Source organism: Corythoichthys intestinalis, chromosome 13 (genome assembly GCF_030265065.1).
Source record: "Corythoichthys intestinalis isolate RoL2023-P3 chromosome 13, ASM3026506v1, whole genome shotgun sequence".
NCBI classification, from domain to species: Eukaryota; Metazoa; Chordata; class Actinopteri; order Syngnathiformes; family Syngnathidae; genus Corythoichthys; species Corythoichthys intestinalis.
Window position 1 is genome coordinate 14,724,556 of NC_080407.1, and position 27,992 is coordinate 14,752,547.

At 37.8% G+C, this 27,992-nt stretch overlaps 3 protein-coding genes across 6 annotated transcripts in view; 2 read left to right on the top strand and 1 right to left on the bottom strand.

Moving 5' to 3' along the window:
* Nucleotides 1–14,481, top strand: part of etv6 (ETS variant transcription factor 6) — a 43,741-nt gene extending 29,260 nt beyond the window's left edge. For both annotated transcript variants that reach the window (XM_057855418.1, XM_057855419.1), the window contains exons 4-8: nt 3,039–3,173; nt 4,946–5,494; nt 10,253–10,395; nt 10,469–10,569; nt 13,895–14,481. In XM_057855418.1, coding sequence (XP_057711401.1) covers nt 3,039–3,173; nt 4,946–5,494; nt 10,253–10,395; nt 10,469–10,569; nt 13,895–14,006 — 1,040 coding nt within the window. In that variant the 3' untranslated portion in view covers nt 14,007–14,481. The remainder of the gene's footprint in view (nt 1–3,038; nt 3,174–4,945; nt 5,495–10,252; nt 10,396–10,468; nt 10,570–13,894) is intronic.
* Nucleotides 1–27,992, bottom strand: part of LOC130928701 (synapsin-3-like) — a 383,502-nt gene that overhangs the window by 214,849 nt on the left and 140,661 nt on the right. The window lies entirely within an intron of this gene.
* LOC130928708 (chemokine-like protein TAFA-2) overlaps nt 15,212–27,992 on the top strand; it is an 86,027-nt gene continuing 73,246 nt past the window's right edge. The window contains exon 1 of one of the 2 annotated variants that reach the window (XM_057855425.1): nt 15,212–15,927. The gene's annotated coding sequence lies outside the window, so the exon portion shown is untranslated. The remainder of the gene's footprint in view (nt 15,928–27,992) is intronic. The other variant, XM_057855424.1, reaches the window with a different exon arrangement.

The window sequence follows — 27,992 nt, forward strand, 5'->3', positions numbered from 1 at the left end:
ACAAGATTTGATATTTATATTTACGCCATTTGTTTAATTTATTGGGTGCCATTTTTACGTAACAGAGTGGACACGAACAGAGGGCAAATTTTGTGCTAAAGTTAGCCTTAAGCCTAGCTTTGTGTTCATGATAGCTAACATAACTTTGGATACTTGAGTAATCTAATTTTACAAATAACCCTTTTAGAATAATTCATTTGATATCTAGCTTTGACAGAGTGGACACATTATTCATTCTTTAATTCCTAGATTTGATAGGTATGAGGTTTGGATCATTTTTTAATAGGGTGTTTGAACGTAACAGAGTGGACACTAAGTGTGGGGACATTTTGTGCTAAAGTTAGCCTTCAGCCTAGCTTTGCTAATAGCTAAAATGACTTACTATACTTGATGAGAAAATTATCATTTTACAAATAAATCTTTTGAAATGATTCATTTGAATTTTTTGGATGGATAGCTTTAAAAAGAGTGGACACGTTATGGTCAACCACACTGAACGTACTTTATGAAACTGCAAAATCGGATTTTTAAAGGCTTTCCACAGTTGAATTTCCCGCCACTGGTGTGATGTTATAGCAATAGGGATGTCATTAATACATGGGGAATTTTCTTAAAGGGGCACCAACACAATTTCGCAGAGTGGACAGTGACACTAGGGAGGAACAGAAACCCCCACCCCTTTTTTTTTTTTTAATCATTAAATAATATATTTTAATTAAAAAATATCATGATTAAAGATATTTTAAATTATTTCCGAATTATATTTGTTATTTTATGGACTGAATTTGAACAAAACACACTGTAGGGACATAATATAATTCCACAACAACCTTTTAGCAGAAGTAAATTCTCTTAAAAAAAATTGAATTTATAATAGACGGCAATTGATAATACACCCCAAAAAATAAGTTGAATGAGTATTTGTCCAACTTTAGTGAAAATACAGATTCATTTATCCTGGAGACCCAAATGGCACCGTATATAAAAAGAATGACCCATTTAGCGTCATCACAGTAACAGGGTTGCCAATCAGTATATTAAAATTGTGTACATAGATTCCAAAATGATCCTCCAATTCTGGAATGACCTTATAGTACTACAGCAGTCTCACAAAAGTCTTACAAACATTTGCGACAAATCAATAAACTATTTCAGAAAGGAAGCTATTAGAGCAAGCCAGTCTGGGGGGAGGAGTGGGTTGGAGGACGTAGGGGACGGTTGATCAGGAAATGCGAACCTCAACTGTTGCCCCGGCAACACCAGCAGCCTGGCGGGTTCAAGCAAAAGGCATCTGTTTTTTTTCCCCAAAACAGTACTGGTTTTAAAAAAAAAAAAAAGAAAAAAAAAAAAAACAGGAATCGAGAATAGAAGCAATGACGCGCAGTGTGGTCAACAGTGCAGTAAAAAACTCGTGGCGGCGATGAATACTTCCACATTTTAGGAAGAGACTTGTTTTGAGACTAACAGAGATTTACTATCCAAAGCAGTGGTCTCAAACTTGCGGTCCAACTGAGGCAATGGCAACTAATGAGTTCCAAATTTATTTTTTTTAAATGGTGATTTCAAGTTTCCCCTTGAACTTGAAGGAGAGTACCTTTTTCTCGTAATCACCGTCTAACTGTTTGCATTATTCTAACACACTTAATATAATCAATCAAGGAACAGTATCTTTTCTCTAATTTATTGATTTACTGTTTGTGTTACTTTAACACACCCAATAAAAAATCAACAGCACTTATACCATAATTTAAGGAAAACAAGCAGAATATAGGGCATAAAAGATAAACAACGCCTTCTTATCACGGAAGCCCAACGTGTGCGTCATACAACTGACGCTAATAAATCCACGTCTGCACCACCAACTCTCGCAATCAGTTCTCCCAGACAGTCCAGAACAAATGGTGGGACGCTCTGTCCCAACACAAGGAACACCGGAGAACGCCCAATATCCAACTGATAACACGACTGACAAGACCCCAAGAGCCACTTTGACGCTGAGGTGGCAAAATCCACAACTCTCATTGCCTGGACAACAGTAACTCCCGAATCCTCCTGTCCAATCCACAGACAGACAATAATCCCAAACACATCCTTCTTCCTGCCCACTTCCCGCCCCGCGAGAGCGTTCAAAAGACAATGTTTAACTAAGCGTTGTCATTTTTTCTCGGGAACATTTTGTTGATATGTGATAGGGTGACCTTGCCTCCCCGCCTGAGTGTTTGTTTCGCCTTGCCGTTTTGATCGCTGTCGACCTGAATATTTTCTTATTCAACTTGTTTTCGGTGGGCCTTCTTCAAACCTTTCAAAGTGGAGTCAATACAAAGGGTTAAGACTGAGGTGAACGCGCGGAGTTTGACCTTCTGGCCGGATTGTCAGGTTTTTGCCGGCCTTAGAGCCGTGCCAGCACGGGTCCAGCGGTTCGGCTGGCGAGATTCTGGTGGTCTGGCTAGAAGGTCAGACTCCTTCACTCTGCACCACTACAGTTCACTCTCATAACATTATTCATCTCAAATCAGGAAGCAGCAATTTTCCCGACATGGCGACTCATCAGGCCTAAAAGTGAGAACTGAAAATAGTCCACTTCCTTTTTAACACTTATTACCTTGTCATGGTAAAATCTCAAGTTTGTTCTTTGTCCCGTTCTGACCTGTCAAACATTATCTCAATCTTCCTTCTTTCTGTGTAGCTATTTGTTCAACCCGTTTTAATCCTGTTAATCATTGAGCGAACTTCCCGTTTCGGCTCGTCCCGGCCACTTAACATTCTAAAAAGCGTTTTACGTCTCATTTGGTACTGTCAACAACGCTTAAATGACTGCTTTTGTGAGGATTCCAGCACAAGTAGGCCTAATGTTAATTAGCGACATTTCTACTTGAACTTTTTAAGGAGTAAATGGACTATTCCATGATTACACAAGTTTCATGTTGCCTGGAAATCACAGGGAACTAGTGGCGTTCTTTAGAAAACAGTCACGTTGGTTCCTGTTTCGAAAAGTCCATCATTCATAGGCTGTCGTGTTGTTTTTTTGTTTTTAACAGGTGATGTCTTATACGAGTTGTTGCAACACACCCTGAAGCAAAGGAAAACACAGGTGTTCTACCCCTCAGGGTACTTTCCCGGAAATTCCTTCCACCTGCTGCCCGAGAACGGCGCTCAGCACCTGAAGCATGAAGGTCAGCGCTCACGTTCAATTTCTAACGTCAATGAAAACATTTACTGGCACTGATGAGTTACTGCAAGAATCAACTGGGTCATTGTAGAACTGGTTCCACGAGGAAATGCTACTTAGTAAGCAAAAGATTTGACTGCCAGACGCCAGAAACAACCTCATTTGAGGTGCTGATTTATTGTTAAGTCAGGCGTGCAAATGTGCCAAGAGGATGCTATACTGTCGTTGACAATTTTGGGATTATAGTGACACCAAGTGGACAATAGCATGAACTACGCTATAAGGTAAAAATGGTAAATGGTGTTAATACTTATATAGCGCTTTTCCACCTTAAAGTCATTTCTCGAGTTTTAAATTTAGCATAAATTGCATTACAAATGTCATATAGGACTATTATGACGCTGCCATAATGTATCGACCAATAATTGATGATCAATTTAATCAACTATTTTTAGTATTTTTTTATTTTAAATTGATTCGAAACCAAGAACATTACAAGCTAATGAAATAATAGTAAAATAGAGAACAATATGCTAAATATGAGTCTTATAACATATTAAGAGCTTTCAGATTACTATATCCTAAAACATAGAACCATAGACTTCATAATGTATTGATGGGATGCGGGGCTGATAAGTAGGGAGCCTGCATTGTTGGCGAGGCCGTTAAAGCTGACCGAGTGGACTCACAAAGAGCTTTTTTTGAAAATTCTTGTGAATAAATGCTTAAATCCCCGAATTCTTTCTAGATATGGATGTAAAACAGTCTCGATTTTGTATTCAAAGCAAAAAACAAAACAAAAAAAAAAACAGTGCAGTTCGCGTTTATTTTACGTAAATATGTCGAAGTACAATGCTAGTCTGTTAGTGAATGTAGCTAGCGGCCGCTGGATGTAAACAGAGCTTTTACGGTGAAAATTGTTGTGAATAAATGCTTAAATCCCCAAATTCCTAATAGATATTGACGTAAAACAGTCTTGAATCTTGGTTAAAACAAAAAAATAAATAAAACGTGCAGTTAGCGTTTATTTTACGTAAAATGTCGAAGTACAATGCTAGTCTGTTAGTGAATGTAGCTAACGGCCGCCTGATGTAAATAGAGCTTTTCCGGTGAAAATTCTTGTGAATAAATGCTTAAATCCCCAAATTCTTTATTGATATTGACATAAAGGTCTCGATTCTTGGTTTAAAAAAAGAAAGTGCAGTTAGCTTTATTTTAAGTAAATATGTCGAAGTACAACGCAAAAAACGTGCAATGTATAATCTTGAATATATGTTCAAATCATGTTTTTTGAGCCTCTTAGCAGTACACACCTTTTTTTATTTTTTAAACTTTATCTTTTAATTTATTTGTCGATATTTGTGTTCATTTTTATATCAAATATTTACATTTTGGTTTGTTTTTTGTAATAAATAAAGCAGAATAAATACTAAATAGTATATAAATACAAAAGTCTTGAATAAAATCAGACTAATCATTTGGCAATTCATTAAAATGACATTTACAGCCAAAATGCAACTAAACAATAAACAACAGCAGCACTTGTTACAACTCATCCAACTGTTTTTTTTTGGGGGGGCCGCCAAAAAAGCAGAAACAAGTTCCCGCACGTCAACCTGTCATCAAGCCAATTTACAGTCTATTGAAGGAACTCACACAGCCGCTCCCTTAAGTGACGCAAATCCTCATGTCGCAATTATTGTTGTGGCTATGTCGCTTTGAACTGCGTGACAAATTGACCCAATTAATGAATGGCGTTGTCTGCTGTCACTTCAGAAACGGTACGACGGACACCCTGCGCGCCACAACCCCTATCCCAGCACCCTCCGACCATCGAGTTACGCCACCGCTCCCGCTCGCCCCACCGCCCGCCCGCGCAGCAATCCCCACCTGAGCCAAACCATCAACGAGCGGCCGGTGAGGACCACCTTCAGGCCTTCTCCCAGCTGCCAGACAGTAACCACCACCTGCCTGAGGACGTGTACCCCCTCCCCGTTTCCCCTGGCGTGAACCCCAGGGAAGCGCCGTGTCTGGAGAGCCCCAGAGGTCAAGAATTAGGCCCTCCTCCGCGCGTCATCCAGCTCATGCCCAGCGCCATCATGAACCCTCTGTTTCCAAACACGGGCAGAGGCGGCACTGCCGCCGCATTGGACTTCAGACATAGCCGGGGCGGGCATCTAGAGAACGGCCGCGATTTCAAAGCCCACCAGCAGATGCATCCGCATCATCACCTTCTAAATCAGCAGGACGAGACACTTTACAGGAACATCATCATGCCCGTGTCTCCTCCGGAGGATCACCAGTTGCCCATAGGGCGGATAGCAGGTAAACCGCTTTCGTCTAAAAATAATACGTGCAAACCTTCCAGTAACTTTCCAAGAGGAAGCATTTTGAAATGTTGGACACCTGCCATGGAATTTACCAGAAAATATTTTCCCACTGCGGTTTCATTTTGGGGAAACATGTTTGAAATGTGAGCCCTCCCACTTCAAATGAATTAGACGACTTCAAATGACATTCATTGAAATCCACAGTGAAAGTTTCTGAGGAAAGAGTTTATTCATAGCGCCAATCAATTAGCCAGACTTTCCAATTCAAATATATTGCACGTTTACTTGTGATGAATTTAAATTCTCAGCAAAAGGGCCACACGTTTGGACGTCTATGTTCATCAATGGCACTTAAAGTGCATGTGACACGAAAAAGCATGTTTATTTCATAATACACGCAGTATTTTATGCTCCTGAATGATATGGACCGCTTGGATGTATGTGGAAGCGATCGCTATATTTATTTAGTTTTTTGAATCCCACGCCATGAAAATGAGTGACTTCCGGCTTCGGTCTTGCATTGAGGAGGAGGTCGCTGTGACGTGTACGGGTGAAGACGTCCTCTACACTAAACAGCCGTACTGTTGTGTATGAGGACTAAGGATTCAGCTGATTTTGTGGATTAATACGTTTATTTTTCACATCACGCTAGCCAAACGGCTGCAGAAAAATCTTGCTTTATGAGGGAGAGGCATCTGCGCCTTTTTGGAGTTTCAAAAGGTTCCCATTCACGGTGGGAATTCGCCAAAACAAGCCCTACTACTGTGGGACCATTGGACTTACGAGGAAGTGAGCAAACATCTTGTTTTGTATTATGTCAAATACGAATACAGCGATTACAAAGTTAACACTACAAACTTTCTTTAAATAAAGGACTACTTACGTTTGATCATTGATAGGCATACAAAAACATTAGCTGCACGTTAGCTGCACAACAATTGCAGCCGCCCTCCTCCGGGGAACGGACTGTATATTGCTCTCCGCCGGGCAGTTTGCCGATCCGCAAAGACAATCGACAACCCAGTCGTCATGTCAAATAATCCGGGCTAGTTATGTGTGATTTTCCGCTTGGAAGACTTTGAAACATCACTCGGTTCGGGTTAGCATGTCGGCTAGCTGCCACGCCTCTTGGTTTGTTTACATTCTCCGAAGCCGGGGAAGGGAAATGACATATGTCCGATTTAGGTGTCATAAAATATAGTTTGGGAGGTGCGACAGTAGAGGTGAAGTCGACAGTTTTGACCATTATGGAGTAATTTTGCCATGTCGTCCTGAATAAGTGCATTTTTATTATTTCATATTCCATTTAGCACAAGACTTTTTTTGTCATGACCATGCCATTTATTTAGCAACTGGGGAAAAATACTTGGATAAAAAGAATATCCTGTAAAAATATTGGAGTAGAGAGAATGAAACTGACATTTTGCGAATCGCGTTTTCCTCGTTCTGAATAATTCCCCCTCAATGGGCTGTATAGTAAAACCGATGAGCCCATTCACCCGCTGACGTCATCCACCTGTTGGAGACGCTAGAGCCCTATAATGGTAGGTGTGGCTAACCGGCAGATTAAAAGACTAATTTCTCGTCATCTGCGCTTTGCTAAATTGTTGTATATAGTCGAATCGTCTCAAAATATGATTCTAATTCACATAATAATGCTATTTAAGACTTTTTTTCTCCTGTCGTATGCTCTTTAAAGAGTTAAATGGAATAGCTCTTACATGGGTACCTATGAAAATATAGAACAGCACTAGGTGGTGTATTGTGATGCCCATACAGTGGTATGAAAAAGTACCTGAACCTTTTGGAATTTTTCACATTTCTGCATAAATTCACACAGATGAAAAAACTGTCTGCTTTAACTAAAACCACCCAAAAATGTATAGGTTTTCATATTTTAATTATGATAGCATGCAAACAATGACAATAGGGGGAAATAAGTAAGTGAACCTTCTACTTAAGGAGACTTAAAGCGCAACTGAAACCAATTTTGATCCAAACAATTTAAGTTAGGTGCACGCCCAATCACAGATGAGTGGTTTAAAGCTACCATGCCCACTATAAAACACACACCTGATAAGAAATGTCTTGTTGAGAAGTATTGTCTGATGTGCATCATGGATCGGTCAAAAGAGCTGTCTGAAGACCTGCTATCAAGGATTGTTGATTTGTGTAAAGATGGGAAAGGATAAAAAGCCATTTCTACAAGTCTGGATGTTCATCAATCGACAGAGAAGTTGTCTTTAAATGTAGAGAGTTTGGCACTGTTGCTTCTTTCCTACGGAGTGGCTGTCCACCAAAGATTTTAGCCAAGAGTTCAGCACAGAATACTCCGAGAGGTAAAAAAAGAACCAAAGAATGTCTGCTAAAGACTTACAGAAATCACTGGCACAGTCTAAAATCAAATTCTGTGCACACATCAACTACTAGTATATGTGAAATGATGGGCAAGAATATTGTTCATGGGAGGATTCCACAGAAGAAGCCACTGCTGTCTAATGCTTGTTTAATGTTCGTAAAAAGGCACTGGGACACTCCACAGAAGTTTTGGCAAAATATTATGTGGACTGATGAAACCAAAGTTGAATTGTTTGGAAGTCACACACAATGTCATGTGTGGAGGAAAAATGGAACGGCTCACCAACATCAACATCTCATCCCCACTGTGAAGCATGGTGGAGGGAGCATCATGATTTGGGGCTGTGTTGCTACCTCGGGGCCTGGACAACTTGCAATCATTAATTGAAGAATGAATTTGAAAGTTTATCAGGATGTTTTGCAGGAAAACCCGAGGCCGTCTGTCAGACAGTTGAAGCTAAAAAGAGGATGGATGCTGCAACAAGACAATGATCCGAAACACAGAAGTCAATCAAGTTCCGAATGGTTTCAGAAGAACAAAATACACATTCTGGAGTGGCCAAGTCAAAGTCCAGACTTGAACCCCATTGAGATGCTGTGGCATGACCTAAAGACAGCAATTCATGCCAGCTATCCCGGATATCTGACTGAACTACAGCAGTTTTGTAGAGAAGAATGTGCCAATATTACTTCTTATCGATGTGCCAGACTGATCTGCAGCTACAAGAAGTTGAAGTTATTAATGCCAAAGGTGGGGGCACAAAATATTAAATGTGATGGTTCACTTATTTTTTCCCACTGCTGTCATTGTTTGCACACTATCCTCATTAAAGTATGAAAACCTATAAATATTTGGGTGGTTTTAGTTAAATTAGACACTTTTTTCTAGGGCTGTCAAAATTATCACGTTATCGGGCGGTAATTCATTTTTTTAATTAATCACGTTAAAATATTTAACGCAATTAACGCACACACCCCGCTCAGACAGATTTAAATGACAGTACAGTGAACAGCCCACTTGTTAATTGTGTTTTATGGAGTTTTGCTGCCCTCTGCTGGCGCTTGGGTGTGACTGATTTTATAGGCTTCAGCACCCATGAGCATTGTGTAAGTAATTATTGACATCAACAATGGCGGGCTACTAGTTTATTTTTTGATTGAAAATGTTACAAATTTTATTAAAACAAAAACATTAAGAGGGGTTTTAATATAACATTTCTATAACTTACTAACATTTATCTTTTAAGAACTACAAGTCTTTCTATCCATGGATCGCTTTAACAGAATGTTAATAATGTTAAAGCCATCTCGTTGATTTATTGTTATAATAAACAAATACGGTCCTTATGTACCGCATGTTGAATGTATAAATCCATCTTGTGTCTTATCTTTCCATTCCAACAATAACTTACAGAAAAATATGGCATATTTTATAGATGTTTTGAATTGCGATTAATTGCAATTAAATTGAAGCTGTAATTATCTCGATTAAAAATTTTAATTGTTTGACAGCCCTACTTTTTTCATCTGTGTGAGTTTGACAAATATCAAATCACAATTGATGGTGATTTCATTCAGAAATGTGAGAAATTCCAAAACGTTCAGATACTTTTTCATACCACTATATTTGTGAGCCATTCCACCGAAATTGGGTTTTGATCAAATTTAAGAATAAACTCTCACCTCAGAAACTTTCACTTTGAGGTTGGCATCCTGTTGGGCTTGGTAGGCAACTGGGGTGGGAACATTTGGTTCCCTCACGATACGATTTGCGATACAAGGCTCACGATAAGGTTCTCACAACATGGCGATATAACAATGATCTATTCATTGGTCAGGAAGTCATTCTACAAAACAGTTTATCATTAGTAGACGTCCAATCCGTTTGAAGTTTGAAGTGGGAGGTTGGCATTGTTTTGAAAAAAAAATAAACAAATGGGCGATTAGTTACGCTCGCGTGACAGTGCAATGAATCTTCAAAAAATATCAGTTGACGAAGCAGTTCTACTTTAAAAATGAAATAGCTTTACGCTAACTTCAGTCATATTACCACTAAGGAAATATAACCATCCTACTGTTGTAACTGCTTTAAAGTTAACAGCGGATAATTTCTGTCAAGTGCAACAACTTTAGGACGCAAACCTTGATGTGAAAGTTTCAGGTGTGAGGGTTTACTCATATTTATAGAAAATAGCTGGGTGAATGAACGAATGTTAAATACACAAAAGATACAGAAAAAAAAAAACATTTAATTGTGTGTAGATTCACGATACGATACGCGATACAATATTACCATAACCTCACGATGAACCATCGTTTTTCAATTTGCCATCTAAGTGTTTGATTACTGGAAAAAGGCTGTTGCTTTCATTTTTCCCATTTTTTCCCCTGGCAGACTGCAGGCTACTATGGGACTATGTCTACCAGCTCCTGTCAGACAGTCGGTACGAGAATTTCATCCGCTGGGAGGACCCGGAGAGCAAAATCTTTCGCATTATGGACCCCAACGGGCTGGCCAGACTGTGGGGCAACCACAAGGTAAAATTGGAGTTTTGCAGATTGAAAATGTCCAATTCTGCTCCAACAATAAACAATATTCACAAACTTACAGAACAGGACCAACATGACGTATGAGAAGATGTCACGTGCACTGAGACACTACTACAAGTTAAACATCATCAGGAAAGAACCTGGACAAAGACTTTTATTCAGGTATAGACATTACCGTAATTTTCAGACAATAAGACACTACTTTTTTCCTTCATATTGAATCCTGCGGCTTTGAATCCAGTGTGGCTTATTCGTCGATTTATTTGGGTTAATAGGTAACACTTAATTTGACAGCGGCATCATAAGATTGTCATAATTACGACAATATCATGGGCATTACTGAATGCTTATGGCAGATGTCATTAAGTGTCATCCGGCAAGTTATGTCACTAGCTCCATTTATGTCCATCTTGTATCTTTTACATCCATTTAAAAGTGAGGTAATTTGCTGGATAACAATCAATGACATCTGCTATTCATTAATGCTCATGACAGTGTCATGATTGTCTAATGACAGTCTTATGGCGCCACTGTCAAAGTGTTACCAAATACCATAACTAGCAATTAATGAAACAACTGGAACAGTAACTAAAGAAACAATTAGCACAGAACATGCATTTTGATTGCAATTTACATCGGTAGCGCAGCAATGCATGCTAGGAGGCATGTCGGATGACAACAGTGTTGTTTTTCTGCAAATTACTGTTGGAATGAAAAGACACAAGACTGATATATACATTCAACATACGGTACATAGGTACTGTATTTGCTTATTATAAAAACAAATCAACAAGATGGCATTAACATTATTAACATTCTCTTAAAGCGATCCATGGATAGAAAAACTTGTAGTTCTTAAAAGATAAATGTTAGTACAAGTTATAGAAATTTTATATTAAAACCCCTCCTAATGTTTTCGTTTTATTAAAATTTGTAAAATTTTCAATCAAAAAATAAACTAGTAGCTCGCCATTGTTGATGTCATTACACCATGCTCACTCCCCAAACCCATAAAATCATTTGGACCCAAGCGCCAGCAGAGGGCGCCAAACAACAAAAAAGAAGTGGACATTACACTGCTGTCATTTTAATCTGAGCGGGGCATGTGCGTTAATTGCGTCAAATATTTTAACGTAATTAATTTTAAAAAATAATTATCGCGTTAACGTGCGGTAATTATTTTTTTGATTAATCACGTTAAAATATTTGACGCAATTAACGCACATGTCCCGCTCAGACAGTATTCTGCGCTGTCTAACAGCGAACTCTTGTGGTCGCTTTGCGACATGGTTTATTGCTTTCTTGCCAGTTCAATATGGCTGCACGACGTCTCGGGCTGACGCCTACGTTGAAATGTTGTGCTTATATGAGCCTTGGACAAGATTTGTCCGTAAGTATGGTTGTTGTAAAGAATGTACATATTATGTTAGTAAGCGAAATGTTCTATTTTTTGTATGAGACGCTTTTTGTTTATGTTTAGTGAACCTGTATAGCGTGCTAAGCTAACGTTGTTGCTAATGCAATGCTTGTGTACTTTTTTTTGGTAGTTTTACTACGGTCTAAAGAGGACAATGTTTTGAGGCCATTTTATTAATAAATCAGATGAAAAAGGAAGAAGTCTGATTATTAAGGCGTCGTTCACTAGCTGTTTAGCTTTGGAAAAAGACGCTTCGGAGTGAGGACAGCATAGACAGATTTAAATGACAGTAGAGTGAAATGCCCACTACAGTCCTTATGTACCGTATGTTGAATGTATATATCCATCTTGTGTCTTATCTTTCCATTCCAACAATTTATTTTACAGAATATATAATTTACAGAAAAATATGGCATACTTTATAGATGGTTTGAATTGCGATTAATTGCGATTAATTTCGATTAATTAATTTTTAAGCTGTAATTTACTCGATTAAAAATTTTAATCGTTTGACAGCCCTAATATATATATATATATATACAATATAAATATTGCATAATAAGCAGAGATTGACTGTCTCTCCCCCAAGCGAGCAGTGATGGTTAACTTCTAGTTTATAGTCCCGTGCGGCTTATTTGTTGATTTATTTGGGTTAATGGCCAACCCATGCCTCCTAGCATGCAACGCTACAGATGTAAATAACGAGCTTTTTATGGTAAGTGGTAACAGTTTATTTGACAGCGGCGTCATAAGACCGGCATCATGATGACATGACACTATCATGGGTTGCTTGTGATGCTTGTGACAGATGTCATTAAGTGTCATCCAGCAAATTATGTTACTAATTCCATTTATGTCCAGTTCGGATTGCTTATGTCCATTCAAACGTGAGATAATTTGCCAAATAACATTAATTGACATCTGTTACAAGCATTCACTAATGCTCATGACAGTCTTATGGTGGTGCCATTGTCAAATAAAGGGTGACCAAATACCATAACTACCAATTAATGAAACAACTGGAACAGTAACTGAAATAATTAGCACAGAAAATTTAGATTGTTATTTCGATCTGTAGCGCTGCAATGCATGCTAAGAGGCATGTTGGATGACAACAGTGTTGACAGCAGGTGGCAGCAGAGGTTGATTGTCGCCCCCAAGGGAGTCGTGATGGCCAAAAAGCTTATTGAAGCAATGAATTCTTATAGCCAATTGGTTCAAAGCTTCATGGTGGTTCATTTGGTTTTATGACACTCGTATGATGCCGCTGTCAAATAAAGTGTTACCAGTTAAAATCTTCTGGTGTAAATATCCCATAACACAGTGAGGGCAGCTACGGCTCATAGTCCAGTGTGGCTTATTTGTTCATTTTTTGGGGTTAAATGGTAACACTTTATTTGACAGTGGCGTCATAAGACTGCCATAAGACTGTCATAATTATGACATGACACTATCATGGGCATTACTGAATGCTTATGACAGATGTCATTAAGTGTCATCTGGCAAATTATGTCACAAACTCCATTTATGCCCAGCTCTGATCTTTTACATCCATTAAAAAGTGAGGTAGTTTCCCCGATGACACAAAATGACATCTGTCATAAACATTCAGTCATGCCCATGTTAGTGCCATGTCATAATTATGATTGTATGATAACTGTCTTATGGCTTACTGTCAAATAAAGTGTTACCAAATACCATAACAAGCAATTAATGAAACAACTGGAACAGTAACTGAAGAAATATTTAGCACAGAACATGAATATTGATTGTTATTTACACCTGTAGCGCTGCAATGCATGCGAGGAGGCATGTTGGACAAAAAACAGTGTTGACAGCCTCCCCCAAGGGAGCAGTGATGGCTAGCTTCTTGAAGCAATGGTGGTTCATTTGGTCTTATGACAGTTGTATGATGCCGCTGTCAAAGTGTTACTGGTTAATATCTTTTGGTAACACAGTGAGTCCAGTGCGGCTTATCTACGAACAAATGCAGTTTTTGTGCCTTATATTGCGAAAACTACAGAAACTGCAGATATAAATTCACAATGGATAACCGGTCATATTTATCAGGTTCATGAAGACCCCAGACGAGATCATCAACGGCCAGACGGACCGCCTGGACCGTTTGGAGCACCTGGAGGCGGACACGTACGAACAAATTTACATCAAAGAGGAGTGCTGAGGAACTCTGGGAAAGCCAATCGAGTGAACTTTTACTACTGCAACAGCCGCCGATGCCTTTTTTTGTTGAGAAGCAGCTTGAACAATTGTTGTCCAACCTCAAAAGGTTCATCACTCATTTGCTATCATCCGCTCCCGATGCAGCGGTGTGAAATATTTCTCCAAAACGCCCAAGAATAATTTACTGTAGTTTAAAATTTTGTTGAACGGACTGTGCTGAATTTTTATTTTGGATGAACCAATCACTTTTGTGCTTTTTCTTTTTTTTTTTTTAATGTTATTAAATATGTTTCCATGCATTAAAATTGTGTGCAAGAAGGAAGATTTGAGTGTGAACTAAACATTTTTTTTGCATCAAACTGCAGCAAGGCCAAGGACGAAAAGTGGTATTTGCCATGTGGCAAAATGTATTTTGACATGTGGCAAAATGTATTTTGAGATGTGGCCTTTTCTTTTTTTTTGGTATGTGTGTGTGTGTGGGGCGGGGTACATGACAATTTTTTAGGCCATGCACGCCCATGCCATTAACGTGCATGGCCTGCAAAAATGCCATATACAGTGGGGAGAACAAGTATTTGATACACTGCCAATGGGTTTCCCCATTGGCAGTGTATCAAATACTTGTTCTCCCCACTATACCCCCAAAAAAAGCCACATACCAAAAAAAAAAAAAAAAAAAAAAATTCCACAAACCAATAAACTTTTTGCCACATGTCAGAAAAAATAATGCCACATGGCAAAAAAATTCCACATAGAAAAATCAATTTTGCCACATGGCAAAAAAAAAAAAAAAAAAAGCCACATGGCAAATACCACTTTTGGTTCTTGCTTTCTCTCAAACTGTGGTGTCAAAAAGTGTTTGTTTTTTTAAAAAATAAATGTCATGTACACTAGTGCTTTCAAGTGGCGATGCTAAAAATGTCACTTTTTTATAAATACCTTTTGACACAGTTTGAGAGTCAGCAAGAACCAAAAGTGGTATTTACCGGGTGGCAAAATAGATTTTGCCATGTGACATTTTTTTGACACGTGGCAAAATGGAGTTTGCCATGTGGCATTTTATTTATTTACTTATTTATTGCCACATGGCAAAAGTAGTATTTTGGTTTGTGGATTTTTTTTTTTTTTTTTTTTTTGGTATGTGGCTTTTTTTTGAGTATATGGTATTTTTGCAAGCCATGCACATCAATGGCATGGACATGCATGGCCTGCAAAAATGCCATACCAAAAAAAAAAAAAAAAAAAAAAAACAATGCCACATGGCAAAATCCATTTTGCTACATAACAAAAAAATGCCACATGGCAAAATCAGTTTTGCCGCCTGGCAAAAATGACTTTTGGTTCTGGCTGTCTCTCGAACTATGTGTCAAAAGTTGTTTTTTTTTTAAGTGTCATTTTTAGCATCGCCACTTGATGGCACGAGTGTACAATTTAAGAAGCCATTTTATGATTGAATCAATTTTTGAGGGTTATCACATTTTTATGTCTCGAATATCAACAAAATTACATTATTTTCCCCCATTAAACATTTTTTGAATGACACTTGATCACTTACGAATTGGCTTTGAAATCGGACTACTGTATGACGCCGCACTGCAATCCGATTACGCGCATCGGAGTGGTCATAAAAGTTCGCGCGCGCACAGTGGGGCTGTCAGACTGAGCCGAGACGCGGCAGAAACAACACCCGGATTCCGTCACGATACCGCAGACCACCCATGCATCCCCAAATAATCGGGAACTCTTGCAAAGAGTAAGGATTTGGATATTACGCGAGAACACCTGAGGAGAACACGCCGTCTGTGATGCGTTAAAGGACCGATTATCACAGCGGGGAAGTCCAGAAGAGTTGCAGATTGGAAACCCTTGGATATGATGATTTTAGGGTGTTAATGCGTGGGAAGGGAGTGAAACACTTCCAGGTAAGTCTTACAACTACTCATACACCCAATTTATTATGAGTGGTCAAATAGGACTTTTATATTCAACTATTCAACTCTATATATTGGCTATATTTGCAGCTGTGTCAAACTGGAGCGCCATTCATTTAAATTGTGATTTAGTGATTTCACCTCCAGTCCGGTGTTCGCTCGCCTGTAGCAAATATGAGTCCTCTGATGATGAAATGTAGTGGCGGAGGCGCGCCAGACTGCAGCAGCTGCTACACTTGCTGCCACACATATAATAGCCATGATAAATAACAACAGGGAGCAAATGAAAGAGAGAGGGGCGGGAATAGGGACAATATGTATCCTGGCAACTATAAAGTCGTATTAGTGGAGGTGCTTTAATTGCGTGAAATCCGATTTTCACAAGTATTCTCCTATGGCTATTGTAGGAGTAAATGGGATGCGAAATATTAATTCTAACTGCCTGTCTGATTGTTATAAATGGGAACAATGTATTAGTAGCAAACAATAGGCTAAATTATCAATGCAAAAATAAATCTATATTGAGTTATACTCACTTTAATGTGGTCAGGTGATCCACCGTTCGAATCAAACCTGTGTTTTCAAAAAGTACTGAAGAAACATTTTGAAAACTTCCAATATTTGAACATAAATATTAGCATACTTTTTACCTCGACTATTACTAATGTATGTTGATCTGAAAAAATGTCTGCGTAGGCTGCAAATAAAAAATGTTTCAAATTATGTAGAAAATAAATACATTTTAAATAAATGCAAGTCATCAGCCAATGAAACGTGCGTTTGAAGGGGGGGCGGGATGGACATTCAGCAAGTGAAAATAGGTAAATATAAGTCTTAACATCATGAAAATAATTCACTTAATGGTCGGGTCAATTCTATCCTTGCAGCATTTGACAAAAGACAAAATTACACAAAATTACATATATAACTGGACTCTTTATTACAGGAGCGTAGGTTTGGCCTCAATATTGGTAGGGACGATATAACAACACAACCTGAATGTACACTTTTTGCTTGGGATGGGACATTAATAAGACCAAACAGACTGGATGAACGGCGGTCAGGGCTACATTTCTCACTAATAAGAACCTAATTAATTGATAGGCTAAATGATTCATGCAAAATAAATCTGTATTGATTTATACTAACTTTCACACCGCAAATTTACAGTATAACGTGTTAATGTGGTAATTTTTCTTAAATCTTTTTTTGAATTTTAAAGGCTAGTGAACAGATTAATGTGTCAGATTCTTCCACTTACTTTTACTAAATGTTACCATTTGTTCTTATTAAGCCCATACAGCTAAAAGTTGGTCATTTTTCACCTAAATCAAGAATATATATATATATGGGGGGAAACGCTCAGGTGACTTGAAGTTCCACTCTGAGACAGCAAATTTGGCCAACTTTCAAAATTGTCCAATTTGCATGTGTGATACATCATGGGAAAGCTTAAAATCTCAATTTTCTGGGGGAAGGAAATTTTTGAACAGGAGAGCATTTTGAAAAATAAATGTTTTTTAAACAGCAAAACCCTATCTGGAGGTGAGAGCACGCTAGAGCAGAATTACAGACGCCATGACTTAAACGAGATATTATCACCTACCTTACCTTGTTCCAAAAACTCCATGTCGCATCGATCACTGAGTGTCAAGACATAGCTGTGAATGGCCACAGCTGGGTTTTTTGGGGGATTTTATGGGTGAAACATGGGGGCCGCGATTCAGAAATCGCAGACATCAAGGAGTGGTCGAGATTTTCTTTTTCATATATTTTAATCTTATAAACGTTTTTTTTTTTTTTTTTTCCCATTTTCTGTGCTTGGATCAATTATTTCTCATCTAACATATCGGAGAAAATGCGACAGTAATAAAAAAAAATACAATTAAGCGATAGTTATGAGGTAGATATCTGACTTTTTTACAGACGCCATTTTTTTTCATTGTGACATAATTTGTTTAAAAGTAAAATATGTGAGTGAATAATTTTTTAAAGTCGTTTTTTTTTTTTTCAAATGAAATATGAGACATCAATGATTCTAAGCTAAACACGACAGACATTTTGAATAATAAATATTAGAGATGTTCCGATCGATCGTGTCCGATCACGTCATTTTCAAAGTATCGGAATCGGCAAAAAAATATCGGACATGCTTTTTTAAATATATATATATTTTTTTTTTAATTAAATTGTTTTCTAATTGTATTTAACGTTACAGACATAATGTGTTACACTCTTCCAGAGTCTTTAGTTTAAGAATAAGGTAGGGTTATCAAATATATCGCGTTAACGGCGAGAATTAATATCTTTTACATTTATCACGTTACAATGTTTAACACAATTAACGCATGCGTTGCACGACCCACTCACGCATTGTCACGTTCAATCTATAATGGCACCGTTTTACCCATACAGTATATAGAGCTAAAAGGCAGCATAAAATAAGTAGAGTGAATTTTGGCAGCCTTTGGAGCCTTTTTTTAAATGGCTAAAGCCTTACAATCCCTCTCCCAACGATTAGAATAATCGTGGGAAGCATTGTGGGGAAGAAAGATAGTAGTTGATCTTTTTCTTAACACCCTATGTTATTTCCCAACGCAGAGAAGACATATCAATTGGTACCACGACGCACAGTCATGGTTGCACTTCCCATCATGCATTTGGGCAGAAGTTAAATGGCTACAGTATCATTTACTGAAAGCTCAACAAATACACTAGAATGGCAATATTTAGTCACAATATACAAAGTCACATTTATCCTTTAAGAATTATAAGTCTTTCTATCCATGGATCCCTCTCACAGAAAGAATGTTAATAATGTAAATGCCATATTGAGGATTTATTGTCATATTAAACAAATACAGTACTTATGTACTGTATGTTGAATGTATATATTCGTCCGAGTTTTATTCATTTTTTTCTTAATGCATTGCCAAAATGTATATGATCGGGAAAAATTATCGGGAATGATTGCAATTGAATCAGGAGCAAAAAAGAGCAATCGGATCGGGAAATATCGGGATCGGCAGATACTCAAACTAAAACGATCAGGAGCAAAAAAACATGATCGGAACAACCCTAATAAATATAATTAATTACCTTCGTTTTATGGCTGGGTTGAAACACAAGCGGTTGCGCAACCTCTGTAAACGGGGGTTTTCAGGGTAAAACGGACAAATTAAAAATAGTTCGGGGGCTTAATGCGCCATGAATCTGCTATGGCAGCATATAGACATATTGTTCTATCAAACGCAACAGTTGTTTTGGCTTAGAATACAGCAGTTTCTTTAAAAGAGGAGTGCAAGAGCAGAAACTGCTTTTTCAGTCTTGTCTGTGTTTTCCGCCATATATAAATAATGTTTTGAACAATATCAATACTTGAATTTGGAACATTTCTGTGAACCAAGTTTTTTAAGATTAAATATCAAAGCTTTTTTGCTTAAAATGTCTTAAGAAAACTAGCTAGCTGAAAATAAGCTTATTTTAAGAAATCTGATTAAATTTCACTTCAAGCACTGGCAGATAATTTCACATTTCTAGTAGATTTACACCTAAAACGGATTTTTTTTTTCTTTTTTTCCAGTTTTAAGGAGGTGGGTTTTTGCAGTGCAAATTTATAGGTTCAGGTGATATACCGCTTGATTCAAACCTTTGTTTTCAAAAACTACTCAAAAAACATTTTAAAAACTTCCAAAATAAATGTCTGGATTTTATTAGCAAGTTTAAATTGCAATATTTGAACACAAATTTGTGTATTAACATACAAAGAAATACAAAATTGCTAATCTAATAACTATCCAGGAATGCAAAAAAATATATACATTTATCTTAATACCACTCAAAACTGTCTATCTAAATAAATTAAATATAACAACAACAACAACAAAAAACAGTCAGGGAATGAGGAAAATAAATAAAAATGTAGCCTTCCTTCAGGAACAACGACTGCTTTTGCCCACAAGCCCAGCCAAACAAAAATGAAAGCTCCTTTGGGACCACATGAGCAAAATAAAAATGAAAACTGGGAAGAAGGAAGAACCTTGGTTCACTACATTTCTAACAGCTGAGCAGAGTTCACTATATTTCACAATTTAATTAACGTTAACATAGTAGAACACACGTATATGAGGACACTTCTCCTGAAGCAGCTTCCTACTCAGGTTAGCAAATTCACACAGTTTAATTTAATGGTAATGCTAAACTGTGATGCAGGTCAGACTTTCAGTTGCAAAGCAAAATTAGTGGTGCGTTTTTTCAGCACTTACAGCGGCTGCTGGCCAAAAAAAAAGCTTCTAATATCCCTCCTCTTCGAAGCGGGCTGAGGAGGCAGCATGTTGACTTGTAACGTAATTCTGTACTGTGAGTGTGTGCGTGTGTGTGGTGGTGGTGGGGGGGGGTATCAAGTCATCAGCCAATCAAACGTGCGTTTCAGGAAAAAAACATGGACTGACTCATTCAGCAAGTGAAAAAATGTACATGTAAGTCTGAAAATAATGAAAATAATTCACTTAGTAATGATAGCTGTCAATTCTATCGTTACTACATACGGGAAGACAATCTAAATTAACTACCGTACAAGGGCGTAGGTTTGCATAGGGACAGTAGGGACATAACACTACCTATTTTTCAGGATGCTCAAATTGTCCCCACCAACCTTTAAGCAACCTTATTAGCATTATAGAATGAGTTCAGTTATTCAGATAATTTAGATTGTCTTCCCATATGTTGTAAGGATAGAATTGACCCTACTATTAAGAGGTGAATTATTTTCGTTATGTTCAAACTTACATTTACCCCTTGTCACTTGCTGAATGCACCGGTCCATTTTTCCCCACCCCCGACACATACATGCACGCTCACACAGCCCCGACAGAAATACATGTCGACAACATGCCGCCTCCTCCGCCCTGTTCGAAGAGGAGGAATATTAGAAGTGTTTATCGGCCAGCAGCAACCGCTATAAGTAATTTAAAAAGACACCAATGCTGTGGAGGCATAAGCGGATTTTAAAGGGGGGCCAGGGCCCCTCTGGTGGCCGAAAAGTGTCGTTGCATGAAATTGACTTTCCTATATACATACATTTTTGTAAATTATTGTAAAGCAATAAAACTGCAACAAAAATGAATGAAATGAACAAAAAATATTTTTATAATGGGTCAAAATTATATTTTGAACAGATCATGTGACTAACACCTTAGATGGTCATTTGCTTTGCATATAATTAAAAAAAAAATAAGGAGAGGGCAATTTTATTTTTCAAATGATTTTTTTTCCTACCCATAATATGGCCCAAACACAAAAAGGATTGCTCCAATCAAAGAAAACCTTTTTAATGAAAAATTAAGTGTTCAAATGCAAATTTTTCAATCTCATATTTTTTCGGATTCAAAAACGTTTTCTACGATTGAAATTTTATTTTTTTTGATTGAAGTTATTTTTCTTTTTGAAAATATATTTTTTTAAGCAACTTATTTTTTGATTGAATAATAAAAACAAACATGTCCTAGCCAAAATGTGGCCCAAACACAAATCAACATTAATTTAATCGAAAAAAGTTGCTTCAATCAAAAAAAAAAAAAAAAAACCTTGACTGTAATAAAAAAAAAAAATTAAATTCAATCAACGAAAAATAGCTTTCACATGCTTTTTTTTGTTTTTTTCAAATTTATTTTTGCAGTTTTGCACACTTTTTTTTTTTTTTAATTGAAGTGACTTTTTTCTTATTGAAAATATATATTTTGATTGAAGCAATTTTTAAACATTTTTTTGGAAGCAACAGTTTTATGATTGAATAATAAAGATACAAATCTACCTCAATATGGCTCCGCCCAGGGGATACAGTTATTGAGTGGGGTAACTACATTGGCACGACACCAGCGGGCGTACCATATTCAATGGATGATAATCTGGGCGAAAAGTTGCCTAAGCAGCCTGATTTAGAATTCCCCTCAAGAACTCGACTTATTATTATAAATATTCTTGTAATTGCTTACACTGCGTTTCAAGGTCATCAACATGTTGTGCCCCCCCTGCCCCAAAAGTCAAACTCCGCCTATGTGTGTAGGAGGGAAACACACCACTAATTTTGCGACTGAAAGTCCGACCTGCATCAGCGTGAGCATAACATTAAACTGTTTGAACTTCCTAACCTGCAAAACTCGAGTAGGAAGCTGCTTCATGAAAAGTGTCCTACTGTTTGTGTTTTCTATTGCTACCCATAATTAAACTGTCAAAAATGTAGTGAACTCTGCTGGAAACTATAGAACCAAAAAAACGTTAGCAAGTAACTGCTTAGAAAGAGACAGGTGCTGCATAACCTCATATGTTGCTCACGCAACACAACATACCGCATAATCATAATTATCTATGTACATAAAAAAAAACATTTGGGGGGTAATGAGCACCCCTGATTTAGCATACCAATTAGGTTCATATTAGTGAGAGATGTTTACCCATTCTGTTTGCTTTTATCAATGTCCCATTCCGAGCAAAAAGTGTACATCCAGGTGATGCGGTTATATTGTCCCTACCAATGTTGAGACCAAACCTACGTCCTCACTACAGTATATAACTGGACTCATTATACAGTATAATGCAGTACTTCTCAAATAGTGGGGCGGGCCCCCTCAGGGGGGGCGCATAGCGATGCTAAAGGTGGCACATGTGACCTTGGGGAACATACTTTTTTGCCGTACTAGAATAAAATGTAACTGCACATCCACTCAGTGGGTGGCACTGCCGCTCCCATTTTCAGCGTGTGTGCAGTATTTTTGAACCAAACAAGAGCACACAGCAAAGAGAACCGGAGATATGAAAAGCTAAGACAAGGAAATATGGCAAAGCTTATGTAGCATTTTACTTTGACCTTTAGTACAGTGGAAGACTAGGAAAGTCAAAGTTTACTTTGTCTAAAAATGTTCGCAGCGGACAGCAGGAATGTTTTGTTTTTTTTTCCCAGTGAAAATGTGCCAAATATTGCCAACAATCCTCCCGTTTAGTCAGTGTTACATAAACAAACCAAAAAACACTGTCAGCTTCATATAAGGTGGCATACCTAGTTGCTCAGAGCAAAATAACCCCACACCATAGCAAAGGAGCTGATACTGCCTGCAGTTTTTCGCTCTAATTGTATATTATATTATTATATTATCCTGATGAGTTAATGTTGCTAATCAATTTGAATTTATTATTATTTATTGTATATTATATATTTTAATACATTTTTTAATTTTCAGTATCAAACGGTCAAAAAATGCATCTTGAGTGTATTTTTACAGTATGGGTGTGTTTTATTTTTTTTTTTACACTATATTGTTGATCTAAGTTGATCTATATTACTTTTATTTTGATAATAAAAAGAACAATGTTATGCAGAGGTGTACCTATAATAATAAGAATTTTATATACAAAGAATACTTCAGTGTATTTATGTTTACGTCTTCCTGTGGGGGGCATAACAGAAAATAATTGAGAAGCACTGGTATAATGCAAGGTTGCTTAAAAGTTGGTGGGGACAATTGGAGCATCCTAAAAAGTTGGTCGTGTTATGTCCCTACCGTCCCTATGCAAACCTACGCCCTGTATGTATGTATGTATGTAAGCTCATTTATGTATATATTTGATGGCGACATTGCACATTAATGAACATCTATTAGATGCATTTAAAGGCGTAAAGTCGCTTTTATTTTTTACGTTGTTGGGCAGTGTTGCAGTAGGAAGGAAGGAGTAGGTAGAAAGTACTCAGTCGTGTGCAGATGAGCGAGGTATTCCTCAAGTTGTGTTCAAGTACTGCTACGATTTCTAGCCATCAGCCACCTTGCAGACCGCGACAATGTGGTCCCCAAAATGTCTACTGGACATCATTTGATTAGGCCCGTCAAGTGTCGATATACACGAAGGTGTCCTTTCCATTTTAATCCATATGTGAAGACCGTCAGTCCTCTCCCTGTGTTTTATTGCAACGCATTTTCGAGGACAGCAAAGCGGCTGGTGGCTAGAAATCCGAACACTTCTTGAACGCTATCCAACAGCGCCATGGTGCCACGCAAGCTTAAACGTCATCTCCAAAAGAAACACGCTTCGCTTCAAACGATGGACTATTTAGTTCACCGTCGTGAAAACACAGACAAACAGGTTTTTTTTTTTTTTTTTTTTTAAGGAAAACTACAAAGGTCAATGAGAAAGCCCTCAAAGCCTTGTTGTTGAACTTGTTGCTAAATCCAAAAAGTCCCACATTGTGGCAGAGACATTGATACTACCCAGACTGCAAAGCCAATGGCAACGAGATGCTCGACCCTGATGCAGTTAAGACACTGCTAAAGTCCCCCCTGTATGATCTTTCTGAGCTTTTTAAGCCTAACTGCTATAAAACATACAGAGAGAGACAGAGCTGTTGAAGATTCTTGCCAGGATAACGGCTTTGTGTTCATCTAAACGGGCTCAAGTTTCACACTGAGTCAGTATGAATAATGAGAGATTATTTTATAATTAAATATAGTGTACAAAAAGCAATTTTGGAATATTTTTGGTTAGTGGTGTGCCGCGGGATTTTTTTCCAATGTAAAAACGTGCAGTGACTCAGAAAAGGTTGAAAAACACTGCAGTAGATTACTAAGAAGTTAAAAGTTTAGTGGTTACAGGACTGGTCATAACGTGTTCTACTCTGTGAGCACAACTGGCAGGCTCCAATTAGCCGGAAGCGTGATATTTGTAACAGTTCTTTCTTTGAAAGAGGGTTCGAACCCCGCCTCGGGTCACGCTGGTCCACCTCCAGCTGGACCGCACATACCAATGTCACCTTTTCGTCATGCGGGCATCACTTCACGCTTGGCCCCGCCGAGCCAACCAGGCTGAAAAAGGCAGTCTGTGACCAGCTGTGGCGAGCAGCAGTCTTTCAGATTTGTCCATTCTGACCTCTGACGGCACAGAAAAGTGCTGCCAGCTTGCCATCAACCCGTTTTCAGATCGGTCTCCGCTAACCCTCGAGATGCTTATGTGTGGAGAACCCTATTAGATCAGCAAGTTCCACAAAACTGGCAACCGACGCCGATTTCAAAGTCAGCTCAATCATCTTTCTTATTTTACGCTCCGTGTGCAACAGTGCCTACAAATCAACATCGGTCTAAACTGCTCATTTACATCCGCAGTCCCTTGGCAGGCAACAGTGAAAGCCACAGAAATAATCCAACACTTCATTTAAGAGCAAATAAGCCGCAACAGTGAATACCAAAATGTGTTTTTTGCTTTATATTAAGAGCATGAATTTGCAGTATGAGTATGCAGGAAGAATTTCAAGCTGTGCCTAGTTTTTTTGTGATAAATATTTCAGCAACAAAACCGTCAAAACCGACAAAATTGCCTTGTTTTTTTTAAGTGAAATCTGTTATACATCATACTAAATCGATTGAAGACGACCAAATAGGTCATTTACATGCCTACTTTTATCAAGTACACGAAAATTAAGTGCTATTTTCAATATATAAAAATTACAACAACATATTTTGGGTGTTTCAAGGAAAAGGGAAGACAGGAAAGATAAGGGTATGGCAAAAATGGAAAATTATTTACAACCTCTAATGAACTTCCCTTCAGCGTCAACACAAAAATCAACAAAACAAGTGACGAGTTGCTGAGTTTTATCAAGTACACAAAAATTAAGTGCTATGTTCAATATCTTAAAAATTACAATACCATATTTTGGGGTGTTTCTAGAAAAAAGGGAAGACAGTAAAGATTAGGGTGTGACAGAAATGTATAACTACAACATCTAATGAACTTTCCGTAAGCGTGAAGACAAAAATAAACAAAACAAGGGACGAGTTGCTGAGTTTTATCAAGTGCACTAAAATTAAGTGATATTTTCAATACCGTAATTTTTGGACTATAAGCCGCTACTTTTTTCCTTCATTTTGAATCCTGCGGCTTATAGTCCAGTACGACCTATTTGTTCATTTATTTGGGTTAATATGCAACACATGCCTTCTAGCATGCATTGCAGCACTACAGATGTAATTAAAAATCAAAAATTCATGTTCTGTGCTAATTATCAGGGTCTTTGAAAAAGACCCAGTTAATGTTATTCTGCAACTTTATTGTACTTATTATCATTCATCTTATTCTCCGCGTTTTTTCAGCACGCCCCCCAAATGTTCCCAAATGACCTGGTATGACTAGGCCACGGCCCCCAAATGACCTGATATGACTAGGCCACGCCCCACAAATATCCCCAAATCCTTAGGAAGTGACCTAATATTGTCCCAAAAATGTCCCCAATACGACCTGGGCGGGGCTAAGATCTGTATCTCTACTGAGCAAAGACCCAGATGTAATTTCTCCAGAAATTGCAGTTTCTAGTTATTTATTCCGTTACTGTTCCGATTGTTTTATTAATTGCTAGTTATGGTATTTAGTAACACATTATTTGACAGTGGCATCATAGGACGGTCATATTTATGACATGACACAGTTATGACCATTACTGAATGCTTATGACAGATGTCATTAAGTGTCACCCAGCAAATTATGTAACTAACTCCATTTATCTCCAGTTTGGATCTTTTACATTCATTCAAAAGTGAGATAATTTGGCGGATAACACTAAATGACATCTGTTATAAGCATTCATTAATGCTCATGACAGTGTATAGTCATAATTATGATTGTCTAATGACAGTCTTATGGCGCCACTGTCAAATAAAGTGTTACCAAATACTACAACTGGAAATTAATGAAACAACTGGAATAGTAACTGAAGAAATAATTAGCACAAAACACGAATTTTGATTGTTATTCACATCTGTAGCGCTGCAACACATGCTAGGAGGCATGTTGGACAACAAAATTGTCGACAGCAGGTGGCAGCAAAAGTTGACTGTCTCCCCCAAGGGAGCATTGATGGCCAAATGAAGCTTCTCCACGCAATGAAGCTTTGCAACCAATTGATTTAAACCTTCATGGTCGTTCATTTGGTCTTAAGACAATCGTATGTGGCCTCTATAACATCTGTCATAAGCATTCATTAATGCTCATGACAGCGTCATATCATAATCATGATGTTCTAATGACAGTCGTGTGGCGCCACCGTCAAATCAAGTGTTACCAAATACCATAACTGGCAATTAATGAAACAACTGGGACAGTATCTGAAGAAATAATTAGCACAAAATATGAATTTTGATTGTTATTTCCATTTGTAGCGCTGCAATACATGCTAAGAGGCATGTTGGACGACACCAGCAGGTGGAGCAGGGATGGCCAAATGACGCTTCTTGAAGCAACGAACCTATTGGCTGCAAAGCTTCATGGTGGTTCATTCGGTCTTATGACGGTCGTATGATACAGTGTGGAGAGCTGTGGCTTATCTATGAACAAATGCTGTTTTGTGTCACATTTGGTGGGTGGCGGCTTATTGTCAAGTGCGCCTTAGCGTGCGAAAATTACGGTATATAAAGAATTAGCATATTTTGGGGTGTTGAAAAGACAGGAAAGATGAGTATGACAAATGTATCAACAATTAAAACATCTAATGAACTTTCAGCGTGAAGACAAACAAGTGAGGAAATGCTGAGTTTGATCAAGTACACGAAAATTAAATGCCACTTTCAACATAAAAAAATATGTTTCGGGGTGTTTCTATAAAAAGGGAAGAGAGGAAAGAAGGGAATGACAGAAATGTATCAATAATTACAACATCTAATGAACTTTCCTTCAGCATTAAGATAAAAATCAAAACAAGTGACGAGTTGCTAAATTTTAAGATCAAGTGCCATTTTCCATATATATGATAGCATATTTTGGAGTGTTTCAAGGAAAAGGGAAGACAGGAAAGATAAGGGTATGACAATAATGTATCATTAGACAAAAATCAACAAAACAAATGACGAGTTGCTGAGTTTGATCAAGTAGAGTACAGTAAGAAGTGTTTCAAGGAAAAGGGAAGCCCGGAAAGATTAGGGAAGAGAGGAAAGCTAGAGGTATGACAGAAATGTATCAATAATTACAACATCTAATGAATTCTCCTTCAGCGTGAAGACAAAAATCAAAACAAGTGACGAGTT